Source organism: Ranitomeya variabilis, chromosome 3 (genome assembly GCF_051348905.1).
Source record: "Ranitomeya variabilis isolate aRanVar5 chromosome 3, aRanVar5.hap1, whole genome shotgun sequence".
Classification (NCBI taxonomy): domain Eukaryota; kingdom Metazoa; phylum Chordata; class Amphibia; order Anura; family Dendrobatidae; genus Ranitomeya; species Ranitomeya variabilis.
Window position 1 is genome coordinate 759591064 of NC_135234.1, and position 17169 is coordinate 759608232.

Here is a 17169-nt window from a genome sequence, read left to right on the forward strand (position 1 = left end):
TACGCATGGTTACTTGTGTCCAGTATTGTGGTTTATTATTAGCCAATGGGGTGGAGTCAATCCCCTTCAGAGGAATAAGAGTCTCCAAAGGCTCTAAATCAAAACCACAACGATTGGCAAAGGACCAATCCATAAGACTCAGAGCGGCGCCAGAGTCAACATAGGCGTCCGTGGCAATGGATGACAAAGAGCAAATCAGGGTTACAGACAAAATAAACTTAGACTGAATGGTGCCAATGGAAACAGACTTATCAAGCTTCTTTGTACGCCTAGAGCATGCTGATATAACATGAGTAGAATCCCCACAATAGAAACACAATCCATTCTTCCGTCTAAAATTCTGTCGCTCGCTCCTGGACAGTATTCTATCACACTGCATACTTTCTGGCGTCTTTTCCATAGACACCGCCAGATGGTGCACCGGTTTGCGCTCCCGCAGACGCCTATCAATCTGAATAGCCATTGTCATGGACTCATTCAGACCTGCAGGCAAAGGGAACCCCACCATAACATCCTTAACGGCATCAGAGAGACCTTCTCTGAAAGTTGCCGCCAAGGCGCACTCATTCCACTGAGTAAGCACAGACCATTTACGGAATTTTTGGCAGAAAACTTCAGCTTCGTCTTGCCCCTGAGATAGTGCCATCAAAGTTTTTTCTGCCTGAAGTTCCAAATGAGGTTCCTCATAAAGCAAGCCCAAGGCCAGAAAAAACGCATCCACATCGCGTAACGCAGGATCCCCTGCTGGCAATGAGAAGGCCCAATCTTGAGGGTCACCCCTGAGCAAGGAAATCACAATCCTAACCTGCTGAGCAGGGTCTCCAGCTGAACGAGACTTCAGGGACAAATAAAGCTTACAATTATTTCGGAAATTCTGGAAGCTAGCTCTATTCCCTGTGAAGAACTCCGGCAAAGGAATTCTCGGTTCAGATACCGGAGCATGTACCACAAAATCTTGTAAATTTTGTACTTTCGTGATGAGATTATTCAAACCCGCAGTTACACTCTGGAGATCCATTATTGTCAGGTGCACACAGAGCATACAGAGATTAGGAGGAGAGAGAGAAAAAAGACTGCAGCAAGGCAGACTGGAGGAAAAAAAAAAAAAAAAAAAAAAAAAAATTCCAGCAGACTTCTTATAACTCTCCTTTCTCAACCTGGGTCTTTAACACTTTATTGGCCGGTCAAACTGTCATGATCTCTGCAGGCAGAGATCATAGCAAGCCTATAGAGGGACAAGCTCTCGGAAGATGGAACTATACTGACCATGAACTAAGCCTGCCGCGCAACTAGAAATAGCCAGGTAGCATTTCCTATTTATAGCTAGATGCCCAGCTCTGGCCTAAGACCTAAATAGCTAGCAGAGGGAAATATAAGACCTGGCTCACCTCTAGAGAAATATTCCAAAGAAGACAGTAGCCCCCCACATATAATGACGGTGAGTTCAGATGAAACAACAAACGCAGCAGGAAAATAGTCTTAGCAAATTTGAGGTCCGCTTACTAGATAGCAGAAGACAGATAGTATACTTTCATGGTCAGCAGAAAAACACTAACAAAACACCATCCAGAGATTACCTTAAACTCTGGCATTAACTCATAACGCCAGAGTAGCAATCCCTGATCAACGAGAGCTTTCCAGACACAGTAACAAAACTTCAGCTGTGAACTGGAACAAATAGGCAAAACAAAACATGGACAAAAGTCCAACTTATCTAGTGGTTGTCTAGAAGCAGGAACAAGCACTGAGAGGCATCAGATAACATTGTTGACCGGCAAGAAACCACCAGAGAAATGAGCTTAAATAGCGACACCCACTACTGATGGAACCAGGTGAAACAGGAAAGAGGATGACAAGTCCAATTCCACAAGCGGCCACCGGGGGAGCCCAGAATCCAAATTCACAACAAGCAGGTGAACAGAGGGGATGATGCACACAAGTGCAATTCCACAAGTGGCCACCGGGGGAGCCCAGAATCCAATTTCACAACAGGTGACCTTCTTGCCATTGGCTGAGTTTGCCCTTAATAATCGGGCTAGTTCCGCTACATTGGTTTCGCCATTCTTCTGCAACTCTGGTTTTCATCCTCGTTTCTCCTCGGGTCATGTTGAGTCTTCTGATTGTCCTGGGGTGGATTCCGTGGTGGATAGGTTGCAGCGGATTTGGAATCATGTGGTGGACAACTTGAAGTTGTCACAGGAGAAGGCTCAGCGTTTTGCCAACCGCCGCCGCGGTGTGGGTCCCCGACTTCGTGTTGGGGAATTGGTTTGGTTGTCTTCTCGGTATGTCCCTCTGAAGGTTTCCTCTCCTAAGTTTAAGCCTCGCTTTATTGGTCCTTATAAAATTTTGGAAGTTCTTAACCCGGTTTCTTTTCGTTTGGATCTTCCGGTGTCGTTTGCCATTCACAACGTGTTCCATAGGTCTTTATTGCGGCGGTACGTTGTGCCTGTGGTTCCTGCTGTTGAGCCTCCTGCTCCGGTGTTGGTTGAGGGCGAGTTGGAGTACGTGGTGGAGAAGATCTTGGATTCTCGTCTCTCTAGACGGAGGCTTCAGTATTTGGTCAAATGGAAGGGCTATGGTCAGGAGGATAATTCCTGGGTGGTCGCCTCTGATGTTCATGCGGCCGATTTGGTTCGTGCCTTCCACGCTGCTCATCCTGATCGCCCTGGTGGTCTTGGTGAGGGTTCGGTGACCCCTCCTTAAAGGGGGGGTACTGTTGTGAATTATACTTCTTGGCTCCCTCTTGTGGTCACTAGTGGTTTGGCACTTGGATTGTCTTTTCCCAGGTTGGTACTCACCTGTTCGTTAGGCCTGGGGTGTTGCTATTTAAACTTCCTGGATTCTCAGTCCAGTGCCTGGCATCGTTGTAATCAGTTCATTTCTGTTTGCTCCTGTCTTCAGGTCCTGGTTCTTTGCAAGATAAGCTAAGTCCTGCTTTCTTATTTTTTGTTTATTTGCATTGTTCATATTTTTGTCCAGCTTGTACAAAATGTGATTCCTGATATCGCTGGAAGCTCTAGGGGGCTGATATTCTCCCCCCTCACCGTTAGTCGGTTCGGGGGTTCTTGGATACTCAGCGTGGATATTTTGCAGGGTTTTTTGCTGACCATATAAGTCATCTTACTATCTTCTGCTATTAGTCAGTGGGCCTCTCTTTGCTAAAATCTAGTTAATTCTTACGTTTGTCTTTTCTTCTTACCTCACCGTTATTATTTGTTGGGGGCTTGTATTATAACTTTGGGGTCTTTTCTCTGGAGGCAAGAGAGGTCTTATTTTCCCTGACAGGGTTAGTTAGTTCTCCGGCTGGCGCGAGACGTCTAGAATCAACGTAGGCACGTTCCCCGGCTACTGTTAGTTGTTTGTGCTAGGATCAGGTATATGGTCAGCCTAGTTACCACTTCCCTATGAGCTGGTATTTATGTTTGCAGACTTTGCTGTAATCTCTGAGATCCTCTGCCATTGGGATCATAACACATGGCGCCACCATTGATTCCAGACAATCTTGCGTTCAAAAAGTCAAATGGTGCTCCCTCCCTTCCAAGCCCCGACGTGTGCCCAAACAGTGGTTTACCCCCACATTTGGGGTACCAGCGTACTCAGGACAAACTGGGCAACAACTGTTGGGGTCCAATTTCTCCTGTTACCCTTGCAAAAATAAAAAAATTACTTGCTAAAACATAATTTTTGAGGAAGGAACAATTATTTTTTATTTTCACGGCTCTGCGTTATAAACTTCTGTGAAGCACTTGGGGGTTGAAAGTGCTCACCACACATCTAGATAAGTTCCTTCGGGGGTCTAGTTTCCAAAATGGGGTCACTTGTGGGGGGTTTCTACTGTTTAGGCACATCAGGGGCTCTGCAAATGCAATGTGACACCCGCAGACCATTCCATCAAAGTCTGCATTTCAAATGTCACTACTTCCCTTCCGAGCCCTGACGTGTGCCCAAACAGTGGTTTACCCCCACATATGGGGTATCAGCGTACTCACAACAAACTGGGCAACAAATATTGGGGTCCAATTTCTCCTGTTACCCTTGTGAAAATAAAAAATTGCTTGCTAAAACATCTTTTTTGAGGAAAGAAAAATGATTTTTTACTTTCACGGCTCTGCGTTGTAAACTTCTGTGAAGCACTTGGGGGTTGAACATGCTCATCACACATCTAGATAAGTTTCTTGGGGGGTCTAGTTTCCAAAATGGGGTCACTTGTGGGGGGTTTCTACTGTTTAGGCACATCAGGGGCTCTGCAAACGCAACCTGACGCCCGCAGAGCATTCCATCAAAGTCTGCATTTCAAAACGTCACTACTTCCCTTCTGAACCCCGACGTGTGCCAAAACAGTGGTTTACCCCCACATATGGGGTATCAGCGTACTCAGGAGAAACTGGACAACAACTTTTGGGGTCCAATTTCTCCTATTACCCTTGGGAAAATAAAAAATTCTGGGCTAAAAATCTTTTTTGAGGAAAGAAAAATTATTTTTTATTTTCACTGCTCTGCGTTATAAACTTCTGTTGAAGCACTTGGGGGTTCAAAGTGCTCACCACACATCTAGATAAGTTCCCTTGGGGGTCTAGTTTCCAAAATGGAGTCACTTGCGGGGAGTTCCTACTGTTTAGGCACATCAGGGGCTCTGCAAACGCAACCTGACGCCCGCAGAGCATTCCATCAAAGTCTGCATTTCAAAACGTCACTACTTCCCTTCTGAACCCCGACGTGTGCCAAAACAGTGGTTTACCCCCACATATGGGGTATCAGCGTACTCAGGAGAAACTGGACAACAACTTTTGGGGTCCAATTTCTCCTATTACCCTTGGGAAAATAAAAAATTCTGGGCTAAAAATCTTTTTTGAGGAAAGAAAAATTATTTTTTATTTTCACTGCTCTGCGTTATAAACTTCTGTGAAGCACCTGGGGGTTATAAGTGCTCACTATGCATCTAGATAAGTTCCTTGGGGGGTCTAGTTTCCAAAATGGGGTCACTTGTAGGGGAGCTCCAATGTTTAGGCACACAGGGGCTTTCCAAATGCGACATGGTGTCCGCTAACGATTGGAGCTAATTTTCCATTCAAAAAGTCAAATGGCACGCCTCCCCTTCCGAGCCTTGCCGTGCACCCAAACAGTGGTTTACCCCCACATATGAGGTATCGGCGTACTCAGGAGAAATTGCCCAACAAATTTTAGGATCCATTTTATCCTGTTGCCCATGTAAAAATGAAAGAATTGAGGCTAAAAGAAATTTTGTGTGAAAAAAAAGTACTTTTTCATTTTTGCTGATCAATTTGTGAAGCACCTGGGGGTTTAAAGTGCTCACTATGCCTCTAGATAAGTTCCTTGGGGGGTCTAGTTTACAAAATGGGGTCACTTGTGGAGGAGCTCCAATGTTTAGGCACACAGGGGCTTTCCAAACGCGACATTGTGTCAGCTAACGATGGAGATCATTTTTCATTCAAAAAGTCAAATGGCGCTCCTTCCCTTCCGAGCCTTACCATGTGCCCAAATAGTGGTTTACCCCCACATGTGAGGTATCGGTGTACTCACGAGAAATTGCCCAACAAAATTTAGGATCCAATTTATCCTGTTGCCCATGTGAAAATGAAAAAATTGAGGCTAAAATAATTTTTTTGTGAAAAAAAAGTACTTTTTCATTTTTACGGATCAATTTGTGAAGCACCTGGGGGTTTAAAGTGCTCACTATGCTTCTAGATAAGTTCCTTGGGGGGTCTAGTTTCCAAAATGGGGTCACTTGTGGGGGAGCTCCAATGTTTAGGCACACGGGGGCTCTCCAAACGCGACATGGTGTCCGCTAAAGATTGGAGCCAATTTTTCATTCAAAAAGTCAAATGGCACTCCTTCCCTTCTGAGCCCTGCCGTGCGCCCAAACAGTGGTTTACCCCCACATATGAGGTATCAGCGTACTCAGGACAAATTGGACAACAACGTCCGTAGTCCAGTTTCTCCTTTTACCCTTGGGAAAATAAAAAAATTGTTGCTAAAAGATCATTTTTGTGACTAAAAAGTTAAATGTTCATTTTTTACTTCCATGTTGCTTCTGCTGCTGTGAAACACCTGAAGGGTTAATAAACTTCTTGAATGTGGTTTTGAGCACCTTGAGGGGTGAAGTTTTTAGAATGGTGTCACTTTTGGGTATTTTCAGCCATATAGAACCCTCAAAATGACTTCAAATGTGAGGTGGTCCCTAAAAAAAATGGTTTTGTAAATTTTGTTGTAAAAATGAGAAATCACTGGTCAAATTTTAACCCTTATAACTTCCTAGCAAAAAAAAAATTTGTTTCCAAAATTGTGCTGATGTAAAGTAGACATGTGGGAAACATTATTTATTAACTATTTTGTGTCACATAACTCTCTGCTTTAACAGAATAAAAATTAAAAATGTGAAAATTGCGAAATTTTCAAAATTTTCGCCAAATTTCCGTTTTTTTCACAAATAAACTCAGAAATTATCGACCTAAATTTACCACTAACATGAAGCCCAATATGTCACGAAAAAACAGTCTCAGAATCGCTAGGATCCGTTGAAGCGTTCCTGAGTTATTACCTCATAAAGGGACACTGGTCAGAATTGCAAAAAACGGCAAGGTCATTAAGGCCAAAATAGGCTGGGTCATGAAGGGGTTAAATGCATGTACAGTAAGATGCACACAAGCTGTAATAATTGTATATGTCACTGACATCTCTAGTACCATTTTCTCAGGTACCAGAAATACTAGGACTAGTGATGAGCGAGCACTAAAATGCTCGGGTGCTTGTTGCTCGGGTCGAGCAGATTGGAATGCTTGGATGCTCGACCTGAGCAACGAGCCCAATGTAAGTCTATAGGAAACCTGAGCTTTTTTGCCTTAACCCCCCGGAGGTCTTTTTAGGGTATCAAAACATCGGAAATCTATGGGAACAGTTCTCAAATGACACGGGAACATAGTGGGGAAGACTCCTAGAAGAATTTCTGACCCCCAGGTCACTGTTGTGAACAATGTCATGCCATTTTTACAGGCGCACATTAAAACATACAGAAATGAAACCAAAATGGATTTTCCTGGGAAATATGTTGAGGTACATCCTTTCCAGGGTAATGACTTGTATATAAGGCTACTTTCACACTAGCGTTTTTCTGCAGACGTCGAAATGCGTCGTTTTGTGGAAAAAACCCATCCTGCAAAATGTCCCGCAGGATGCGTTTTTTTCCCATAGACTTGTATTGGCAACGCATTGCGACAGATTGTCATACGTCGTGTACGTCGTACGACATATGTGTCGAAGATTGGAAAAAACGTTGATTGTAACGTTTTTTGTCTCCGCCTAAAAAAGTGTCACGACGCATCCTGCGGCATGTGTCGTTGGCTACAGTGGAAGCCTATGGACGCAGGATCCGTCGACATATGTCGTACGACGCAATGCAGCGCTGCAATACGTTTTTTTACACTGAGCATGCTCAGAAGCAGGATTTTGTTGCCAATTGGCCAGACACCCCCAAATCTATATAAACCTGGCCTGGGCCAGGACACTGAGTGTTTATCCGCACTCCTGACTCTGTATCTTCTGTTGCTTCTTGTTTTGCTTGTCTGCCTTTTATCCTTCATACTCTGCGGTCCTGGCCCTTGTTGATCCATGTTCCTTTCTGTCACTCTGACCTACGGCTTAGTGATTCCATCTCTCCAGAAACAGTGGTAGATAAGAAAAAGGGGAATGAGGAAGAGAAACGTTAAAAGGCCTATTTATTTTGTAAGCTACACACAATATTGAATCTCAGTAGGAAGGAAAAGACCAGAAGGTGAATCTCTGAGACAGGAACGAGCAATACTTCTTTCTCCGATTCTAGTCAAACTGGTCATTGATTAAAATCTTTGGGTTTTTCAGACGGTCAGCGATTCTATCAAGATTCTAAGACCTTATTTTCAGTAATCTGTTTCCCAGACATCGACCTAATATAAGAAATAGGAAGGACTGGTGGCGCTGATGTGGCTAATAAGCCCAATGTTTAAGCACATAATTATTTTTGGATCTTTTATTGATAACAATTCTATAATATAATTCAGCTCCTAATATAATTCACCCCCATAGGCAGCCTCTATAGTATAATGCAGTCCCTAATATAATGCAACCTCATAGGCAGCCTCTATAGCATAATGCACCCGCCATAGGCAGACTCTAAAGTGTAATGCACCCCCTGTAGTCAGACTCCATAGTATAATGCACCCCCCGTAGGCAGACTCTATAGTATAATGTACCTCCCATAAGGAGACTATAGTATAATGCAGCCCCTAATGTAATGCACCCCTATAGGCAGCCTCTATAGCATAGTGCACCCGCCATAGGCAGACTCTATAGTATAATGCACCCCCATAGGCAGACTCTATAGCATAATGCAGCCCCTAATATAATGTACCACCATAGGCAGCCTATATAGTATAATGCATCCCCCATAGGCCGACTCTGTAGTATAATGCATCCCCCATAGGCAGACTCTATAGTATAATGCAGACTCTATAGTGTAAGGCAGCCTCTAATATAATGCCCCCCCCATAGGCAGCCTCTATAGTATAATGTAGGCCCATAGGCAGCCTCTATAGTGTAATGCACCCCCACAGGCAGCCTTTATAGTATAATGCAGCCCCCAAACGCAGCCTTTATAGTATAATGCATCCCATAGACAGCCTCTATAATATAATGCACCGCCACAGGCAGCCTCTATAGTATAATTCAGCCCCTAATATAATGCACCTCCAAAGGCAGCTTCTATAATATAATGCACCCCCTAGTATAATGTAATATAATGCTCCCCCATAGGCAGCCTCTATAGTATAACGCAGCCCCATAGGCAGCCTCTATAGTATAATGCAGCCCCTAATATAATGCACCCCCATAGGCAGCCTCTATAGTGTAATGCAGCCCCTAATATAATGCACCCCCATAGGCAGCCTCTATAGTATAATGCAGCCCCTAATATAATGCACCCCTATAGGCAGCCTCTATAGTGTAATGCAGCCCCTAATATAATGCACCCCTATAGGCAGCCTCTATAGTATAACGCAGCCCCATAGGCAGCCTCTATAGTATAATGCAGCCCCTAATATAATGCACCCCCATAGGCAGCCTCTATAGTATAACGCAGCCCCATAGGCAGCCTCTATAGTATAATGCAGCCCCTAATATAATGCACCCCCATAGGCAGCCTCTATAGTATAACGCAGCCCCATAGGCAGCCTCTATAGTATAATGCAGCCCCTAATATAATGCACCCCCATAGGCAGCCTCTATAGTGTAGTGCACCCCCATATATATGGACACTCACGTGCAGCGTAGTAAATCAGATTAGAAGTAGTACAATAGATTTAGTGCTTGTTTTGTAATTGGAGCAAACTGTCCACAGATTTAATAGAGGTGTTGCCTCAGAAATTGCAGAACGGATTATGGCAAGTATGGGGACCACTAGAGCTAAATGGATTCTGTAATGCAGTGGCGGACATATCATCGATGTAGTTTAGAAAATTCCGGAAATGATGCATAAATAGGTAAAAAGTAGTTGCATCGTGTGACTGTTCCTCTATAAATGTATCAATAGGGCAGTACACGAAGAAACTCCTGGTAACATAGAAAACTGAAAAAATGGAGTGCCGACTTCATAAGTATAAGAAACATACATTTTATTTAGTAAAAATCATTAATAAAGGAAATAAATATATATTGGGGATGGATACACGAGCACATGTTGGGATTTATGCTCTTCTCTGTCTGTTCTGTTGGAAACAGTTTTGGCGGCAGTAAGGACAGTAGCGGTTTTGGCGGAGCCATGGTGTAATGCAGCTCTGATGAAAAAGATGTCGGCAGGGCAGCACAATAAGCTGCTCACCTACTTCATAATCACCTAGGCATATGGCACAAGAAGGAATCTCCTCCTGGCCTGTGGCACTCCTGGTAGGAAGGCGTTCTATTTGCCGTATCCTTGTCATTCCTCTCCGCCGTCCTCTCCTCCGCAGGGGTGCAGCCTGCGGTGGTGTTGTATCCTCAACTGAATCTAATCCGGCCTGATTCTCAGCATCTGTGCCCACGGATGGTGGAATAAACCTTGGCTGAGGATCGGCCCCGGAGGTGGTTGCCGCTTCATTTCCACCACTCCTGTTATTGCTGCTGCTCGGTAGTGACGCATCAGCAGAACTGTGACGGTCAGGGAGCGTGGTCGGTGGTAAAGCTTCCACAGGCCTGAGATTGTCAGGGAGCGTGGTCGGTGGTAAAACTTCCGCAGGCCTGAGATTGTCAGGGCGCGTGGTCGGTGGTAAAACTTCCGCAGGCCTGAGATTGTCAGGGCGCGTGGTCGGTGGTAAAGCTTCCGCAGGCCTGAGATTGTCAGGGAGCGTGGTCGGTGGTAAAGCTTCCGCAGGCCTGAGATTGTCAGGGAGCGTGGTCGGTGGTAAAACTTCCGCAGGCCTGAGATTGTCAGGGCGCGTGGTCGGTGGTAAAGGCTCAGGAGAGATGGGACGGTCAGGTAGCGGCCTATGTGGCGAACGGCTCCTGTGTCTGGTCTCCTCTGGTACTGAGCGCCTGGATGGGTCTCTAACTCTTCTTCTTCTCTCTGGAGAAGGTAAATAATCTCTGTCATCTTCAATCCTTCCTCCTCTTGTCTGAGACGACCTGAGTCTTCCGATCACAGGGCTCTGATCTGAAGAGAAAAACCATGTATTATAATGACAGAAAATGTCATAAATGACAGGTACAAATGTATCTATCATCTATTATCTATCTATTATTTCTCTATAACTTTTTACTGGGCCGGGACACCGCTCTGCACAGACCCAAGAATTATCTAAGCACGTTGACCCCTGTTGTGAGCGATGTGTGCTGGTCTGAGGGTCCGGACCCCACCGATCGTCACTACTACAATACCCAGAGTTATTAGTTTAGTTCCCCGTCTAACATTGTCCCCAGTATACAGGCAGAAATATTTCTAACTCCTCTTATGGAAAGAACTAGAGAGTGGAACCTGTTGTTACTGGGGTGACGATAAAAAGACCCCGGTATAATCCCCCCACACACACCCCTTACATTGTAAAGGTTCACTTACTTCGGTTTTCTGGCCGGTTCATCCATGCAATGTTGTCCATGATCAGCTGCCTCAATTCCCGAGAACTCATGGTTTCTCCTCAAAAGTGTTCAGTAAAGTGCTCTTCCGGCGCACAATAGTCGCAGATCTCACAGCGCAGAGCAACACGCAGAAGTCACTCAGTGCGCGAGAAGTCCTGCAGAATAATCCACAAATGGAAAAAAGTTATAGGACAATAAACAGCAAAAGCCAAAAAGTAGTGACCATAAGTAGTATGGCAGGACGAGAAGGTGAAGCCACAAAACTTCGAGAAAGTGTTTACATGGGAACTGCCCGGCAACAAATTGTATAAATCACTAGTATAAGTGATTATAAGAAACTTCGTAACATATGATATCAGAGAAATCGGCTTTAATCTATTCTTATGGGTCAATTCCTCCCCTTCCCCGTCTCCTGAGCTCATTAACTCTGAATAACCTCCTGTAATCCGTCTTGCTCTGCACAGAGATTTCACAAGTTAGGAGGCAGAGGAGGAGCACTGCCAGGAGGAAGCACAGAATCATTGTCCTGCAGGATTCTAGCAGGTATATTAGCTTAGACCAGAGCTGGATTCACAGCTGCAATGCTCAGTACTGATATATACTTTCCTCCATGGCTCTGTGCTACCTAAGGAAAGAGGTAAAATACTTTTTGTGCGGGAGACACCGATTCAAAGACAAATGCAAATTAGAGATAGTGACTGTAGGGTGAAAACTGTAGAACAATACAAAATACCATACAAGCCATATAATGGGCGGAAATGGCGCTATTCCTCACATCATGGTCACACATTGCAACTTAGGCTTAAATGTTACAGAAAAGTATCGTTACCGTCTAACTACTTTACTCTTCTTGTAAATCCAAGAAATGTGATGTCACTAGTAGTGCTACAGAATTCAGCTGTGATCTTAGTAATCGACAGGGATCTTCTTGTCAAGATTTCAGCTCTGTAGTCGTTTATCAACCCTAAAAGGAACAATAGATCGGTCAGATTTTATTCTTTTATTTTTAGGCAGGAAATGTTTGTTATGACCTCAGAATACTTACAGTAATATCTGGTGAATTCCCGATGGAAATAAGATTCCTAATCCAGAACAAAGTTTACACTTGGAGTTTTCAACGCTCAACAAGTAAAACTTTGAGAACCTTCCAGCAGTAGAGAATTATTCCACCTGTAGTATAAGGAACAGATGAGTTTTTACCATTTTATTCCTCAGTTCTGTGTGTAGAGCCCGGGTCGGACTGGCCATGGGCGTGGGGAGCAGTGAATATTCATTTCTCTTTAGCAGCGGGCACAGGCTTTAGCCGCAGCAGTCGGCTCCTTCCTCCTGTCGCCTGCTGCTCCACCGCTGCTGCCCCCAGCATGTGCCGCATTCAACTGTATCGGCATCATAGGTGCAATAATAGAGGAGAGGGCATCAGATGATACTCCCTGCTCCATCATTGCCCTCTGCCTCTGACACAGCCGGTGCGCGATGACGTCACCTCATACTGTGTGCCGGGCAGATGGCAGTGCAGCTGCTGAGACTGGAGCAGAGTCTGGAACCGCAGGGGAATGAGGAGGAGAGGTGAGGATTGTGGGATATATATATATCAGTTAGTACTGGTGGCCATAAGACTGTAGTACTGTGGGGCTGTATTATATTCTATGGAGAGGCTACATTATATTCTATGGAGGGGCTGCATTATATTATATGAGGGGGCTGCATTATATTCTATGAGGGGGCTGCATTATATTATATAAGGGGGCTACATTATACTCTATGGGAGGAGATGCATTATACTCTATGAGGGGGCTGCATTATATTTTATGAGGGGGGCTACATTATATTTTATGAGGGGGGCTACATTATACTCTGACACAAGTTTTATTTCAGATCTAAACCAAATAATTTTCAGCTTTAGGCCACGTTCACATGCTCAGTATTTGGTCAGTATTTTCCAGCAGTAAGAACTGCCTTAATGGCATCAGACACCCGACAAGCAGCCAACAAGTAGCCGAATGATAGTGGTTAAATGCGGGAGGTTGTCAGGTGCAATTCTGGCCTAACTCAGTGGTCGGTGCCGACAGCCGTGGTCCGGCCTCCTCCACTTATCTAATTAGTGTAAGAAGATGGACCCCGGAGGCGGCAGCTCGTCCGCCATTATACTCACTCTACAGATGTCCGGCTCTGCGGGGTCCTGTACACGCTGACGTTCTCTTCTCAGCTTATGTAGGTGGTGACTGATGTCCCCTCTGTGGTCCTGGACCAGACAGAGTCAGGAGGGAGATCTGAAGGGGAGGAGAAAACATTGGAGCCATATTACACGTTATAATCCCTGGTGCAGCCCGCCCTGCCCCATACAGGTAGAGCGCTGGCTGCCATTATTATTACTACTATTTATTAATAAAGGAAATCTCCCCTCGTCCCCCTGTAAATTGCTGGACACTGATATTTGCTCCCTGGTTTTCTCTCGGCCATTCCTACTCTTATATCCGGTCACTGAGGACTGGATTTGTTTCATGAATTGTAAATAAAAATATTCATGAAAACGTTTTTTTCTGTTGTATTGTGCCGTGATTTGTGCCGGACGAGTTACTCATCTCCAGGGGCAATGGCCGCTTCCCATCCACCAGAATACAAGGAAAGGAATCAGGAGAAAAACTTCTAGATTCCTAACAGCCTCAATAGATTTACCTCCAGATGGAGAAGTCCTCAGTCAGTAATCTTCAGGAAAATCCAGAAGTATTCCGCTAATGCAGATTTTAAAAATCCACTAATAGAGAATGTATATGCTATTCCACAAGTAAAGCGCTAATCTCACAAGGAGAAAAACTAGGTAAGTGTTGTCAGAAGACACAAATACCAAGTCTGAGCCAGTGAGATGGAACGGAGGGTTTTTAAGGTTCCGCTCTATTGTGACATCATCACTCACCTGTGTGACATCACTGCCCGCTTCCATATAAGGTAAGTGACGATGTCACAATGCAGCGGAATAACCAATACTTTTTCTCTCACTATCTGCCTCTTATAAAGCAGCTGATAATGATGGAGGCACAAATAGGGATGAATGAAATAACATCCTGGCAATTTCCAGGTGTTAGATTACAGCCGGTGGTTACAGAGGTTTGGCTGAGCTTTTCCCATTTCCAATTCTCATCATATGACATTATAACATATTTCATCTTTTTTGACAGTTTCTTTTATCTTCTCATTCTGTCTAGAAAGATACATTGAACTATATAATCTAGTGCTCAGGATAAAGTCTTCAAGCATTTGGTGTCATTATTGGATTTTCTCACATTTCCACTGATAGGGGGCAGTGTTCTGGGAATTGTGTCATCATGTGATTCCAGGCCGACCATCACCAGGACCTCATGTCCTCATACAGTCTATTGGATGGATGATAACGTTAGTCAAAGGGGCATTTCCATGATAGAAGTGATGACAGGACATGAGCGAATATGTTTGTAAAACGATCGACAAACATAAATTGGGCACGAATGTGGCTCATGCGGATTCGTGATCGGGAACACGAGCATTTTACTTTTATATGTAAAATTCAGTAAAAGTGCGGGAAAATAATTGTATTGTCACTAAAGTATTTTAAAGTAGATAATAAATAGATAATAGATAGATAGATAATAGATGATAGATAATAGATAGATGATGATAAATAGATAGATAATAGATAGATAATTGATAGTGAGATAGGTACATAGATAATAGATTGATGATAGATAATTGATAGATTATAGATAGATAGATAAAAAGCCGGTAATTTATGTGCCGCATACAGTAAAATCAGAGTGACAGGTTAGAATAGATAGGATAGATATATACACAGAGTACATAGATATATAGATGTCAGTGACACACACATATATATGTATATATATTATATAGATAGAAGAAAAGCCGGCAATTCAGCAGCCACGTACTCTAAAATGACACCGGGACCCGACAGTCTAGAAGAGATGGATTACACACATAGATACAGATATATGGGTTATACACATAGAATAGATGGATATATAGATGTCAGTGACATATACAATTAGTACAGTGTGTGTGCAGCTTTCTGTACATGTTGTGAGGGGTTGACACACTCCACTGCTTTCCCAGGTAGACAGAGGAAACATTCTGGTAGATGATCACCTGCTGGTTTATTGTGGATAGCATAAACCTTGGCGGGTTCAGCAAAATAAACCGAGACTTGCTGGCATAAAGGTAAAACGAAGAAAACACAGCCCATATGAGTCCTTTCCCTGCAGGATTCCCCTGCAGTTGACCCGCACAGTTGGAGTTCCTGCTCTCCTAAGAGACACTGCCTGATTCTCATTACCAGGTATTTAACATCCCATGTGAGTTCATCCACACGGGACATTGGGTACACTGGACACCTCATTGAGCCTGCGGAGGTCATTACAAAATCGCCACTCGCCATTGGGCTTCGATACGAGGACGATGGGACTTGACCAGCCACTTCTTGATTCCTCTATCACCTCGAGGTCCAGCATTCTCTTCACCTCCTTGGAAATTATCTCCTGGTGTGGTTCGGGGATTCTGTAGGGTTTGAGGTTTTCCCTTACATGCGGCTCTGTTAGCACGTCATGTTCAACGCCTCTGTGCGTCTGGCAACTCCGAGAGCAGGTCCCAGTTCTCCTGCAGCAGTTCCCTAAATTGTTGCTTTTGGGCCGGCGTTAGTATGTCAGCAATCTTGACCTCCTCAAGCCCGAGTCACGGTCCCGCTAAGGTTTGAGTGAGTTGACATGGTATACCTGTAAAAGCTAAGTATACAGTTGTGAGCTGATATTAATAGCCTGGGATGCTCCATGGGTATTATCCCCTTCCCAGGCTATAAACATCTGCCCCAGCCGTCGGCTTTCCCTCTGCTGGTTAAGAAAATTACACGGGGTCTCACACCATTTTTTCTTTTAACCCCTTCCCGACCTTTGACGCATACGCTGCGTCATGAAAGTCGGTGCCAATCCGACCTGTGACGCAGCGTATGCGTCATGGAATGATCGCGTCCCTGCAGATCGGGTGAAAGGGTTAACTCCAATTTCACCCGATCTGCAGGGACAGGGGGAGTGGTGCTTCAGCCCAGGGGAGGGTGGCTTCACCCCCCCCGTGGCTACGATCGCTCTGATTGGCTGTTGAAAGTGAAACTGCCAATCAGCGATTTGTAATATTTCACCTAAAAAACTGGTGAAATATTACAATCCAGCCATGGCCGATGCTGCAATATCATCGGCCATGGCTGGATTGTAATATTTCACTGAAGTGACACCCCCCCACCCCACCGATCGCCCCTCCCAAGCCACCAATCTGTCCCGTAGTCCCCTCCGTCCTGTGCTCCGCTCCCCCGTCCTCCTGTCCGCTCCCCCCGTGCTCCTATGTCACCCCCCCGTACTCCGATGCCCCCCCCGTGCCCCGATCTCCCCCCCCTTATACTTACCGAGGCTCCCGGTGTCGGTCCGTCTTCTCCATGGGCGCCGCCATCTTCCAAAATGGCAGTGCTCCCGCCGAATCTGCCAGCCGGCAGATTCGTTACAAGTACATTTTGATCGCTGTGGTAGGTTCTATCACAGCGATCAAAATAAAAAAATAATAAATAACCCCCCCCCTTTATCACCCCCATAGGTAGGGACAATAATAAAATAAAGAAAATATTTTTTTTTCTTTTTCCACTAGGGTTAGGGTTAGAACTAGGGGTAGGGGTAGGGTTAGGGGTAGGGTTAGGGTTATGGCATGTGCACACAGTGCGGATTTGGCAGCGGATTGGCCGCGGATCAGCAGCGGATTGGCCGCGGATCCGCAGCGGATTGGCCGCTGCGAATTCGTAGCAGTTTTCCATCAGGTTCACAGTACCATGTACACCTATGGAAAACCAAATCCGCTGTGCCCATGGTGCGGAAAATTCCGTGCAGAAACGCTGCGTTGTATTTTCCGCAGCATGTCAATTCTTTGTGCGGATTCCGCAGCGTTTTACACCTGTTCCTCAATAGGAATCCGCAGGTGAAATCCGCACAAAAAAACACTGGAAATCTGCTGTAAATCCGCAGGTAAAACGCAGTGCCTTTTACCTGC

At 44.9% G+C, this 17169-nt stretch overlaps 1 protein-coding gene and 1 pseudogene across 2 annotated transcripts in view; one reads left to right on the forward strand and one right to left on the reverse strand.

The window, feature by feature from the left end:
* Window positions 1-17169, forward strand: part of LOC143817346 (protein XNDC1N-like) — a 313063-nt pseudogene that overhangs the window by 148581 nt on the left and 147313 nt on the right. The window lies entirely within an intron of this gene.
* LOC143817799 (uncharacterized) lies at window positions 9735-13930 on the reverse strand. Its single transcript, XM_077299264.1, has 6 exons — window positions 13774-13930; window positions 13250-13367; window positions 12143-12267; window positions 11927-12061; window positions 11078-11252; window positions 9735-10675 (listed from the first exon to the last, which is right to left on the reverse strand). The coding sequence occupies exons 5-6, from the start codon at window positions 11145-11147 to the stop codon at window positions 9735-9737; spliced, it is 1011 nt and encodes a 336-aa protein (XP_077155379.1). The 5' UTR covers window positions 11148-11252; window positions 11927-12061; window positions 12143-12267; window positions 13250-13367; window positions 13774-13930.